The sequence below is a fragment of the Electrona antarctica genome (assembly GCF_951216825.1).
Source record: "Electrona antarctica genome assembly, chromosome: 24".
NCBI classification, from domain to species: domain Eukaryota; kingdom Metazoa; phylum Chordata; class Actinopteri; order Myctophiformes; family Myctophidae; genus Electrona; species Electrona antarctica.
Window position 1 is genome coordinate 33,020,331 of NC_136803.1, and position 12,841 is coordinate 33,033,171.

Sequence of the window (12,841 nt, forward strand, 5' to 3'; positions counted from 1 at the left end):
TGGACAGTGTGGATACGCTGGTGTACCCGCAGATGTTCTGAACTACGGAAACTCTCGTCACACAGTTTACAGTGGTATGGTTTTTCTCCAGTGTGGATACGCTGGTGTACCTGCAGAAGTTTTGACCAAGTGAAACTCTCGCCACACTGTTTACAGTGATATGGTTTTTCTCCAGTGTGGATACGCTGGTGTGACCGCAGAGTACCTAAGGTTCTGAAACGCTTGTCACACTGTTTACAGTGGTGTGGTTTTTCTCCAGTGTGGATACGCTGGTGTACCTTTAGATCACCTACGCTTTTGAAACTCTTGTCACACTGTTCACAGTGGTATGGTTTTTCTCCAGTGTGGATACGTAGGTGTAGCTGCAGATGATTTGACCTACTGAAACGCTTGTCACACTGTTTACAGTGGTGTGGTTTTTCTCCAGTGTGGATACGCTGGTGTGACCGCAGTTCACCTAATGTTCTGAAACGCTTGTCACACTGTTTACAGGGGTGTGGTTTTTCTCCAGTGTGGATACGCTGGTGTGACCGCAGTTCACCTAATGTTCTGAAACGCTTGTCACACTGTTTACAGGGGTGTGGTTTTTCACCAGTGTGGACAGTGTGGATACGCTGGTGGTACCGCAGTTGTTTTGAACGACGGAAACTCTTGTCACACTGTTTAAAAGTGTGACAAGCGGACAAGCGGGCTTTCTTTCCTGTGTAACTCGGCTGATTTGTCTTTATTTCTCCCGCCAGTGCAAAATTCTTGGTAAACTGTTGATGACTGTTAGATTTAGGTTCATCTGTGTCTCTTGGTTTTTGGCTGGTTACAGAGCAGTCTATTTGCTGACAGGCTGCTGAAGGGATCTGTTCATTCCCCTGTGTTTGGCAGTAGAGGTTGTTGTGGTTCCTCTTCATGGGTTCATGGAGGAAGGTGGAGGCACAGGAATATGGACACTCAGAACAGGAGAGCTGAATCTGGAAATATTGGGGCTCACTCCTTCCTTCCATCATCAAATGCAGCTATAAATGGACTGTGATAAGAATGAGAGTTATAGGTTCCTCTGTTGGTATTGGACAATAGTCTTTTATACTATATGGCTCTCTTCTCTCTTCACTTTCTGTCTCTCTCTCTTCACTCACTCGCGCTGTATCTATGGAAACTCCAGGAGAAACTTCAGGATACACTTCTATATTTCGCACTAAGATGAAGTAAATAAAAGTATAAAGACAACACATTATGTATAGGCTGACCAGGAGCTGATGTCTGACATCAGACACAACATAAGCTGTTGCCATGCAAGGCTAGAAGTGCAGATTTGCGCAGGCCGGCTCATCTGAGACACAACTGGACTGACCGTAGTGAAAGTTTCACGGCGAAATGTCCACTGCACCGCATTGTGTGAACTAGATCGGTGCCGGGCTGTAGAGCACCGAGTCAGTAACGATGGAAGTTGGAGAAACATTCCGCATCCGGCTATGCAATACCCGTGTACCTCCGAGCATACGCACATAAAAGCCAGCCGACCACAGTATAGTACTTTCAACTTACATACATATACATACATACATTACCTGTTACCCAACCAATATTGAAACATATCGTAATTACGTCACCATTGACAGCCAGTTACCTGTATAACCCGACTTTAGTATTTACTTGCGCAAGCAGAGCGCGCAAGTAATGTGGTTTGTCCGGCGCTTGAGAGTGACGTAATGAAGATATGTACCAATGCCAGGGTATAACTGGCTCTCAATGGTGATGTAATAAGGATATGTTTCAGTGTCGGGTGGATTAAAGGTAATGCCTCTATGTATACATGTATGTAATCTGAAACCTACCTTTATTACGTCACCATCGAAAGCCAGTTATATCCTGCCATTGATACATATCTTCATTACGTCACACTCAAAATCAATACCATGGCATACGCATAAAACAACCCAAGTGACCACAGTATACTACTTTTCAACTTACATATACATATATACAACTTACATACACATACATACGTTACCTGTTAGCTAACCAATATGTTTCAGTGTCGGGTGGATTAAAGGTATAATGCCTCTATGTATACATGTATGTAATCTGAAACCTACCTTTATATCATGTCACTCATTGGTGTTTGAAAATTACCTGTCCAGTCAACATCAGTCACGTGACTGATGTTGATATAAGGGAGGTTATCACATACTGATTACTATCACCTGATGAAGGCCGTTCACGGCCGAAACATTGTGTCTTAAAGGACCTATAACATAAAATCATTTTTCTTTTGTGTTTTTGGGGCTCCCATATGTGTTTTCTATCCCCACAAATAACCAATTTTGAACAATCAGGCTTTCATATCATATGGGTGCTTTAATGGAAATTGCTCTCAGGAACAGCTCGACTGATTTTGGCCTCATCGTGATGTCATCAATGTCACCCTACTTTGTATAATTCCACCTCCAAATTTGCATTTCCACTTTGTTTACAATGTCCACCATTGTTGATTTTCCAAGCTGGCATGGAATGGAAACAAGCCTGGTTTTATCTAGCATCAGTATTATAATGACTCAAATATTAAATAATCTGCATATCAGCACCCCCGCCACCTCAGGACATTGTGGTACTGCAGCTAAAACTGCTTTCAAAGTCCAGAAAGAAAAGACAAGGACTGGTTATATCAGAGTGGTGATTGAGGCTCAAACATTAGAATTAAGTTTGATGGGGCATAGACAATATATTAAATATTAAAAACCGTTTTAAAATGCATGTTATTTGCGCTTTAATTTATAATGGTGTTTTAATACAATAAACACTGTTGGAGCAAAGCCTGTGTGCGGACCACTTCTTCACTGTATGTATCTACCTTTGTCCAGCACCAGCAAGGCACTGGATGTGCGCAAGCCACCTGATTTTTAAACTAGTATTATGGCAGTTGGCATCCTTAAGGCCTATTCATAGTCTGGATTTTCGGTGGTGAGGTGACCACCGCTCCGGTGGTGAGGTGACCACTGGAGCTGTAATAACGTGGAACGGTGGTGAGTAAAAACAGAGAGAAGGGCTGGGGCGGTGGTTTGCTCTTCACCGCGGCTCAGTGATGTTATGTTGTAGTTCGGTGATCACCTTCACCTCACCACCGAAAATCCATACTATGAATAACGCTTAAGTTGCATTACTGCCCTCTTCTGAATATCTTTATGTAGTGGGTTGAGCTTCACCAGTTGCCCCTAGCAACGCAACGCCCTCATCATCATCAGGCTAATTAATAGGAGCCGTGAGCGGCTGGCGTGTAGCTGGCATTGTTTGTCTGTCTGTGCAGGGGTTGCATGCGGGAGCGTCTCGTGATTAAGGTACCGTACCTGCGCTTAGGTGTGTTCAATGTTTATCGCTGCTTAGCGTCCTTTAAACTTACTATTACTACCCTAACTCTGCAGGTGCTCTCTGCTCCCCTTCTTATCTTTGCCCAGTGGGCTTGCAACCTGTATTGTGTATTATATTCTCTGGGTGAAATTCCCATTGTGGCGTAGTCTGGCTCTGTTTCCGGGCCTTAGTGCCCAGGTTACATTTACTAATCTATTCCAGACTTACTGATACAAGGACTAAATAAGGACTAAAATAAATACTGCTGCTGTAATTAACGAGAGAAAATACTCTCAATAGTGGATAGACTGAATGATTAACAACCCCAAAAATATAGTATATAGTATATATACATTTTACCACTACACTAGCTTCATAATGAAATTTTCATAATAAATGTAACAGAATTCTTAATATTGTAAGCATAATGATATTGTAGCATCGGGATATTTGGCCATAACTCCCTCCTCTGAGGGAGATACCTTTGGGGAAGGGGGTTGTTGCCCAGACAGGAGCGACTGGTGAACAGTGGGTCATGGGTTCAATAGTGGGTGAAACGTTACAATGGTAATATGTTGTAAAACAATGAGTAATGGTAATATTTAGTAGTTTTCACTTTTACAAAAAAAATATTATAATATAATATATGATATGATATGATATATAGCAGGGGTTCCCAAACCTTTTCATGTCAAGGACCCCCAAATTGACACTAATTAGCCAGCGGACCTCCATTTGAAAAATATATGCCAGGGCCCCCCATAAGAGAAGATTTTGACGGCTCTAGCGGTGATTCTCAACCCGTTTAATTTCAAGGACCCCCAGTTTGACATGCATTAGTCTACGGACCCCCATTTAAAGGAGAATTCCATGCTAGAAATGAAATGAAATGAAATGAAATGAAATCTATATTTACCCAGGGTATCTGGGCTAAGCTCAAGAACTTGTTTCCAGCCAGGCCCTGCTCATAGAACACATTTCATCGTAGTGGTTGATGCCTTGTTCAAGGGCATTTCAGCGGTGGTAATTTTAACGTGTCGGACGGCTGGTTCGAACTGGGAACCTTCCGGTATCTAGACCGCGCCGCTATCCGTTCGGCCACCGCTGCCACAAAGGAGGCTTTCTTACCTTTATTTGTAGTTGTTACGTCCCCACCAAAGAGGTCCGCAGGTGTTATTTTGTGCAAAACCTCCTTATTGGCTATTTCCCCTACCATAAGCCCTAAATGAATTGAATTGAATGGGGCTATGGGGTGTTGTGCTAATTCGCTTATTTCCATCGCTCAAAATTATTATTTTTTTGTATGTATCCTCTCTTCATATTGTAAATAATATCCCAAGCGGCACACTTTACTACTTATTTCGATGGAAATAAGCGAATTAGCACAACACCCCATAGCCCCATTCAATTCAATGCAATTCATTGAGGGCTTATGGTAGGGGAAATAGCCAACTATTTACTACAAAGAAAGGTAAGAAAGCCTTCTAGCATGGAATTCTCCTTTAATGACATTTCTATCTCTGGGACCCCAATTTATATTGTAAAATCAATGTTATTTTAACTCTGAGAGTGTTCCATTTGTACACTCTGAGTTACAGACCCATAAGGGTCCATTTGGTTACAAACTATCATTTAGCTGGGGACCCCCTGGAACTCCCTTAGGTACCCCTGGGGGTCCCTGGACCCCACTTTGGGAACCACTGTGATATAGGATATAATATAATAATTATTCTTAACCATTTGCACCACAGCAAACCTATTTTGGGGGAACATTCACCAAAAGTAGCTGATCTACAAGCTCACAAGCTGTCATGATGAGGTTGTGCAGCCTATATATTTTGGTTCTTTGATTTTGTATATAGTGCTTAAATTAGTCCTTTAATGCAGACCGATAAAAATAAGGCAACATAAACCCATCATTGAATAAGTGTGGGAAAAAATCATTGGTTTGTGATCAGATTGACTGCTTAATGAACAGTAAAGACATCAGGATTAGGTTAAACCTGGCTGTTAGCCTTGTCCGGAGCAGGCTAAGTCCACAGTATTAGTTTCCATGGTAACTAGTTTGGCATTGCTTTCATGAAACCGAATCAAGCCTCAACATATTCAGGTTAACTGGCAAAATGAATCTAGCAAGATTAACCAGCTTTCATGAAACCGGTTAATCGCTGATCCAGGATATATTAAACCAGGATATCTGTTAAATCCCGGTTTAATCTCTAATCAAAGTTTCGTGAAACAGGCCCCTGGAAAAATATGTGCGTGGCATTTCTTTTTTAAAACAATGTTTTATCATATAGGAAAACTATTGGTGGAGAGGTTTGTGTAAACCATGTTATGCTTAGCTGTGATTGGACCATAGCAGTTTGAGGAGGCCAGCTCAGTGGCCTTGTGGTTAGAGTGTCCGCCCTGAGACTGGGAGGTCGGGGTTCAATCCCCGGCCGGGTCATACCAAAGACTCTAAAAAAAATGGGACCCAGTGCCTCGCTGCTTGACACTCAGCATCAAGGGTTGGATTGGGGGTAAGTCCCTGCGACATACTAGCGTCATGTCCAGGGGGTGTACTTGTACATCAAGCTGCCTCACGCTACAGAAACAGGAGATAGGCTCCTGCCCTATGGGCCCCATGGCTCGGAAAGGCTACTTACTTTTTTTTTTTTTAAACAATGTTTTATCATATAGGAAAACTATTGGTGGAGAGGTTTGTGTAAACCATGTTATGCTTAGCTGTGATTGGACCATAGCAGTTTGAGGAGGGGCTCAATTAAAGGCTTAAACGGCACTACACTTTGTCCATGCATTCTTACCGATGCATTATGGTTATGTTGACTATTCCGTGAATCAGTCTTAAACCTAGAACTCTACCCTACAGGTTGTTAGTGGAAATTATGAAGTTGTGTTAATAATAATGCAATCAAATACATGAACCAGGAACACGGGAATAGTTTAGAAGATTGTTTATTAAAGAAAACAAAACGTAGTTCACAGGCAGGGTGGCAGGCAGATAAACAAAACTAAATCACAGTGCAAGGCAGAGATGATGCCCCAAAGAAGCAATAAATTACCAGGAAACATGTCATTTAATTGAACTATTCACGAAGATCTATATTTGTAATCATCTGTCAAATATAGCATAAATATGCTGTTAACTCGTTAATACACAATTGACATGGATTTGTACAAGCAAAACAACATTTTATTGAGATGATAATTTATCTGCTAAATCGAAATGCATGAGAAATAAAAAAGGGAGAAAAAATGAATATGTTTCAATTAATAGTTTAAACTATTTGGGCAGTACCTATGCAGACCACTAGGAGGTGCTCTGAGGCCCACAATGTTGAGAATGGCTGCCAGAACCAGTGCTTCCCAAACATTTTTAGCTCGAGACCCCCCCAAAAAATGTAATACTTGTGACCCTTAATAATTGGTACAGTATGTGACCCAAACATGTGCCAGCCCAGTTGCTTGTGGAACACTGCTTTAAAAACCATAGTCACGCACAGTTTCATATCAAATATTATCTATAAAAATTAAAAGTTATAAAAATTAAAAGTTAAATCCATATAGGAGGAAAATATTCCTGCATCCCTACTCTCTAGTGTGAATGATTGTGTCGTTTGAGATGATTTTTTGTAGAGAACCGTTTCCCACATTCATCACAGCAGTAAGGCTTCTCTCCAGTGTGACTTTTTTGGTGGCTTAAGAGATGGCACGCAAGAGCGAAGTCTTTCCCACATACGTCACAACAATAAGGTTTCTTTCCAGTGTGGAGATACTGATGGGTTTTAAATGCGTCAAGACGAGCATACGCCTTACCACATGTTTCACAGCTGAACGGCTTCTCTCCACTGTGAAGCCTCTTGTGTTGTAAAAGGCGACTGGTACTAGTGAAGCTTTTTTCACATTGATCACAGCCGTAAGGCCTCCCTCCCGTGTGAGTCATCTTGTGGACTATTAGGCTAGAACTCACAGTGAAGCTTTTCCCACATTGGTCACAGCTGTAAGGCTTCTCTCCAGTGTGAATTCGCTGATGTATTATGAGGCTACCACTTTGGTTGAATCTTTTCCCACACTGGTCACAACAATAAGGCTTCTCTCCACTGTGTATTCGTTTGTGTACTATGAGAAATGACTTTGAAGTGAAGCCTTTCCCACACTGGTCACATCTGTAAGGCTTCTCTCCAGTGTGAATTCTTTGGTGCATTGTGAGATGAGGCAATTGAGTGAACCTTTTCCCACATTCATCACAGCTGAAAGGCTTCTCTCCAGTATGGAGCCTCTGGTGTTTTTGGAGATTTGATTTGTCAACAAAGCTTTTCTCACATTGGTCACAGCTGTAAGGCTTCTCTCCAGTGTGAATTCTCTGGTGTATTGTGAGATGCGTATTTTGGATGAAGCTTTTCCCACATTGGTCACAACGATACGGTCTTTCTCCAGTATGGGTGTACTTATGTGTTTTTAAACCATTGTAGGTAAAGCTTTTCCCACATTGGTCACAACGATACAGTCTTTCTCCAGTATGGGTGTTCTCGTGTATTTTTAAACCCCGAGGCGAAGAAAAAAACTTCCCACATTTTCCGCAGCCGAAAGGCTTCTGTCCACTGTGAGTTCTCTTGTGGACTACAAGGCTAGAACTCACAGTGAAGCTTTTCCCACATTGGTCACAGCTGTAAGGCTTCTCTCCAGTGTGAGTTATCTTGTGGAGTGCAAGGCTAGCACGCGCAGTGAAGCTTTTCCCACATTGGTCACAGCTGTAAGGCTTTTCTCCAGTATGGAGCCTCTGGTGTGATTTTAAACCTGACTTTGTAGTGCATCTATACCCACACTGGTCACAGCAGTAAGGCTTCTCTCCAGTGTGAATTATTTTGTGCATTTTGAGATAAGAAGATGAAGTGAAGCTTTTCTCACACTGGTCACAGCAGAAAGGCTTCTCTCGAGTGTGAATTCTTCTGTGTATTTTGAGAGAATCAGATGAAGTGAAGCTTTTCCCACACTGGTCACAGCAGTGGCGTCTTGGTTTAACAGAGGGCAGGGCAGGACGGGTATCTGAGATAGAAAATGCAGACATAATAGATTCAGCTTCATGCATACATCGGGACATTTCAGGCAAATACCCACTATTTTCCTTCTGACCCCCAATTTTGCTCCAATTATGCATTTGTCTTAATATTTTCCATCAATATTTAGAATTCAATCACTGCGAAAGTAAAAACTATTCTACTACACGCTATGGCTGTCCCCAAGCCTTCTATTTTTTTGAGCAGCGTCATGGGGACAATCAGGTGAAGACTGACCCCGACCTCGTTGTTGTGGTTTGGAGCCACAAACAAGCAGTCAATATTAGTTGATTATAGTTTTTGTTCCTTATTTATCTGCTATAGACCAGATGCACGCGGGGGGCATCTTGCCTTTAAGTTAATGGCAGGGTAGCCTGAAAGAGATCTATGGTTTTCTGGGCATAGAGGGGCGGACCATCTCTCGGCTGAGATATTTTATTTTATTTATTTTCTTCCTCCTATAAACAAATCTGCACAGGCTGCCCTGGGAGCAATCATAGTTGCGGTGTCACATTAAAACAGACGGGACAACTTCAGTACATACCTATCCTGTACAACTTTACTACAGGTTGTAGCATTGCATGAAGCAGTCCAGGTCCCTTGTCCATCTCTCTCTGTTCCTCTGGTATCGTTGAAAGTGTTTTGGAGGACATCTGTCTTGTTGCAGTAGATCTCTGGTCTGTGGAAGACACCAGTAGCAAATGTTCAATTAAGGCATCATTCAGCAATTTTTTTATATATAAGATCACTAAAGGTCCTACAACATGAAATTCAACTTGAAATTTGTTTTGTTTTTCTGGCCTCCTCTCTGTGATCTTCTATCCCCACAAATACCCAATTTTGAACAATCAGGATCTCATCATAATTGGGTCATAACAGGCCAACTGGTTTGGTGCTACTCGTGATGTCATAGGTATATCCCTAGTCCCTACTTTGTTGTCTTTGGAGATTGTTGGGGGTGGGGGGTCTTATTATGAATCAAAGATGGGAGGGGAGTAGTTGGGATGAGGCGGAGAAAATAATTTGCAGACACAGCGCCCCCACAACATCAGGACATTGTGGTACTGCAGCTAAAACTGCTTTAGAAGCCAGACGAAATGACATGGATTGGTTAAATCAGAGTGGTGATTTGTGCTCAAACCATTAGAAATACATTTGAGGGAAATAAACAATATGATATTAAATATTAAAAACAATTTCAAAGGATTTTTTGGCATCCATTGTTACGTATCCCCATATGATGACCACGGATATGGTCTAAACGTGTGCAAAACGTATTTCACTACACCTTTAATGCTCTGATGAAGGCGCTTAGCCCACGCATGTAAGCGTTTGTTTATTGGTTTGTGCCAAATTATAAAAAAGTGGAAATGTGACTACTTTGTCCCCAATTGATTAGACTTTTTGGACGTGCTACCGTTTGGGTTGTATACTAGATTTTGGGTGTAGCACTCCACTGAGAAAACCCTTTGTTGATGTGCAACTCTTTTGTCCCAATTTTTTGGGGGGTGGGGGTAAAAACAAACAAAACAAAAACAGTTGTGGCTTTTAGATGGGCTATTTTTCTTTACTTGTACAATTACATCATCTTTGAGACACACATACGGGTATTTCAGGGTGTGGTCGAATCCGCCATTCCTTCATGGGGTGAAAACAACACAACACAGCTTACTATTGGAAACTTTGCATTAGGGAACATAACTCTTGTCCTATGGGACTGTTGTCTTCCTGCGCTCGCATGAAATGCAGACCAGCCACTCCTCTGTTGCAGAAATATAAAGAACGCTTTGTTACGCTTGTGTTATTAGAAAGACTACTTTCCTTAGTGGATGCACTCTGAGCCCCCCACCACATGTATAAAATGCACTGGAAGAATCTAATGTCTATTAGATTTTTCTCTTGGCAATATCGGTAGAGGGTGCAGTGGAGTAACTAAAAGTTTTGTTTTCTCCACGGTGGAAAAAAATCCCTTTGTGGCCAAAAAGTGCATTTTCTACACGAGGTCCACAGAGTGCGTCCACTAAGGAAAGTAGGCTTTCTAATAACACAAGCCGCATTTGTACTGGTGAGTAGGTAAAACGTTCTTATGGTCTGCATTTCATGCGAGCGCAAGAAGACATCAGTACCATAGCTCTAATGAAGGCATTAGAGCTATGAACCAGAGCTATAGGGAACGTACACATTGTTACATTTTGTTTTCGTCATAGCAGAACATACGCTGAAGTATCAAGTATCTGAAGTATCAAGTATTGTAGTGCAGGTGATTGCAACAAAATAATCATATTCTTTGAGACACACGTCCCAAGTTTTTGCGCGGTCAAACAAAGAATCACGTGACGTCGATCCCCTTCCCCTATTCGCTCATACTAGGACATGACGTATGTGTGACGTCACAGGAATAGGGCTTATTGGCTTAAGTGGCTAAAGTCCTTCAACAATATAGTACTGTAGTTTTCTGTTAAATCTAAATCACATTTGATCAAATCAACCTATATGTCTATGTGTGCACGTCCCTGATCCAGTGTAAATGCTGGTGTAAAATGCTGCAGCAGCCTGTAGAATGAATACAGGAGGTATTGGGGTGGTGGTGGTGGGGGGTACAGCCCAGGTGGTCTCCGGCACAATGGGTTAAAATATACAGTAGCGTCAAAATCAGTCTCACCACTTTGACGGCCATTTGAAAATAGCTTATCTGCAAGCTCACAACGTGTTGAGATGCGACATGGTGAGCTTGTAGATCAGCTATTTTCTATTCGGTTTTTTTAAAGAATGTGGAAAAATTGGGAATATTCCTCTATAGGAATCTTGCATCGGGGTGTCTGGCACAAAATATTTCAGATGGCGGTCCGTAGCCAAACTCATATTCATTGTGGGTGACTGGGGGTCCTTTAAAGAGGGGGGACATTAAAGACTCTTCAACAAAGATGGCAAAAGCAAACATTCTTTGTTCTGTACTTATAGATACAATTGTATGGTACAAAACACTGAAGTCCTGAACCCAGAAACCTAACCGGCTTGTATCTCAGACCTTGAAGAAAAGTCTACAATAATGCCCAGACTCTTCTTTTGTATGGTACAAAACCCAAGTTCCCATCCAGCTGTTCTATGGGCCACTTAAACAAGAAACCTAACAGGCAAATGTTGTTCAAAATAACAATTCTTCTAGTACATTGTCCAATTGTGTAGACTCATTCTGTAGCTATACAGAATGAGCGTAGCCTATAGGGAGAGTTCACATTTGGGGCTAGGTTGAACCGTTTAAGCATAATTTACTACCTGAAATACCAGGCCGCGCATCCGTGACAACATGCAGAAGATTTAAAGTTTGACACACAAAGGTAATTCTCACCTGAAGTTCAACAGCTGCTGCTGATATCCACTGTGTCCACGTGCTGTTAGTGTGAGAGTCTAGACAGAGACTGCTGCGGAGTAGCGGAACGACTCGGAGAGAGAGAGAGAAGCCAGTGGTGGAGTAGAAGAAGGCGAGAGGCGAATGGCGATACAAACGCTATTCCCACAAAGAAAGACTAAAGGTGGAGCTGAAAGGGAGAGCGGTGTGGAATCCTGGAGTGTGTGTGTGTCGCCTCGGACGGAGCAGGAGAAAGAACAAAGAAAAACCCGTGATGATGGTCTCATGACATCCGCATTTATTTGTTAAGCACAGAAGTCAGGTCGTTAACAAAACATGCATGTAGAAATTACACGCTGTGGTCTGTATCTACACCAGCCTCCGTCCCAAATTGAGTCTAGTTGATACAGCCCTGAATGTTGACATTACATGGCATTAAATACACAAGATTCGCCGTCCCCCAAGAAGTCCCTCCCCTCTCTGGGTATAAACACTTCCTGAATTCTAACCAATGAGGTCTGAGCCTGACTTCCTGTTAGAGGCAGGCACTTCTAGACAAAAGGCGAGTCTTATGGTAAACGTTTGTTCCACTGGTAAAATGAGAATAACTTTTAACGGAGCATGAAATAATACCACAGTAATGAATTAAAGATACAATGAAGATATAAACGGAAATATATGAACAGAACTATATGAAACTAAACAGAATTATGTGGAACTAAACAAAAGTATATAAACCTGAACTGACTATATTTAAGAAATGAATGAGCTTGATACATAACACTATATTCCTGAAATACCCTATGTTAAGAGTACATTTTAGATTAGTACTGAATGCACCAATAGTTTAGTAACCTAGTGTTTTATCTTTATTTATTCTATAGTAACAAGAGTGTTTTAAGAAGGTAATTCCAACATAATGTTTTAAAGTCATTGCATTAGACCCAAGCCTGAAATAAGACCCGATAAGACATTTGGCCGTCAGTAGGACAATAAAAGTCTTCTCTGCAGTAAAACTAGCCGTCTGTCTCGCACCTTCTGTGGGCTCCAAGGGAACTTAGAACAAAAGCATTTGCATTATCTCCTAGTGAGGTGT

General features: G+C 41.7%; 1 protein-coding gene across 1 annotated transcript; it reads right to left on the bottom strand.

The window, feature by feature from the left end:
• Positions 1 to 6,477: 6,477 nt before the first annotated feature.
• Positions 6,478 to 11,926, bottom strand: LOC306917092 (uncharacterized protein). Its single transcript, XM_079495216.1, has 3 exons — positions 11,746 to 11,926; positions 8,941 to 9,075; positions 6,478 to 8,385 (listed from the first exon to the last, which is right to left on the bottom strand). Exons 2-3 carry the CDS (start codon positions 9,047 to 9,049, stop codon positions 6,935 to 6,937), a joined length of 1,560 nt encoding a protein of 519 aa, XP_079351342.1. The 5' UTR covers positions 9,050 to 9,075; positions 11,746 to 11,926; the 3' UTR covers positions 6,478 to 6,934.
• Positions 11,927 to 12,841: the final 915 nt, after the last annotated feature.

Coding starts and splice junctions, on each gene's coding strand:
- LOC306917092 (XM_079495216.1), bottom strand. CDS start 9,049: ATGTCCTCCAAAACACTTTCAACGATACCAGAGGAACAGAGAGAGATG. Junction 8,386..8,940: donor AGTAAAGTTGTACAGGATAG/GTATGTACTGAA, acceptor TTTCTATCTCAG/ATACCCGTCCTGCCCTGCCC.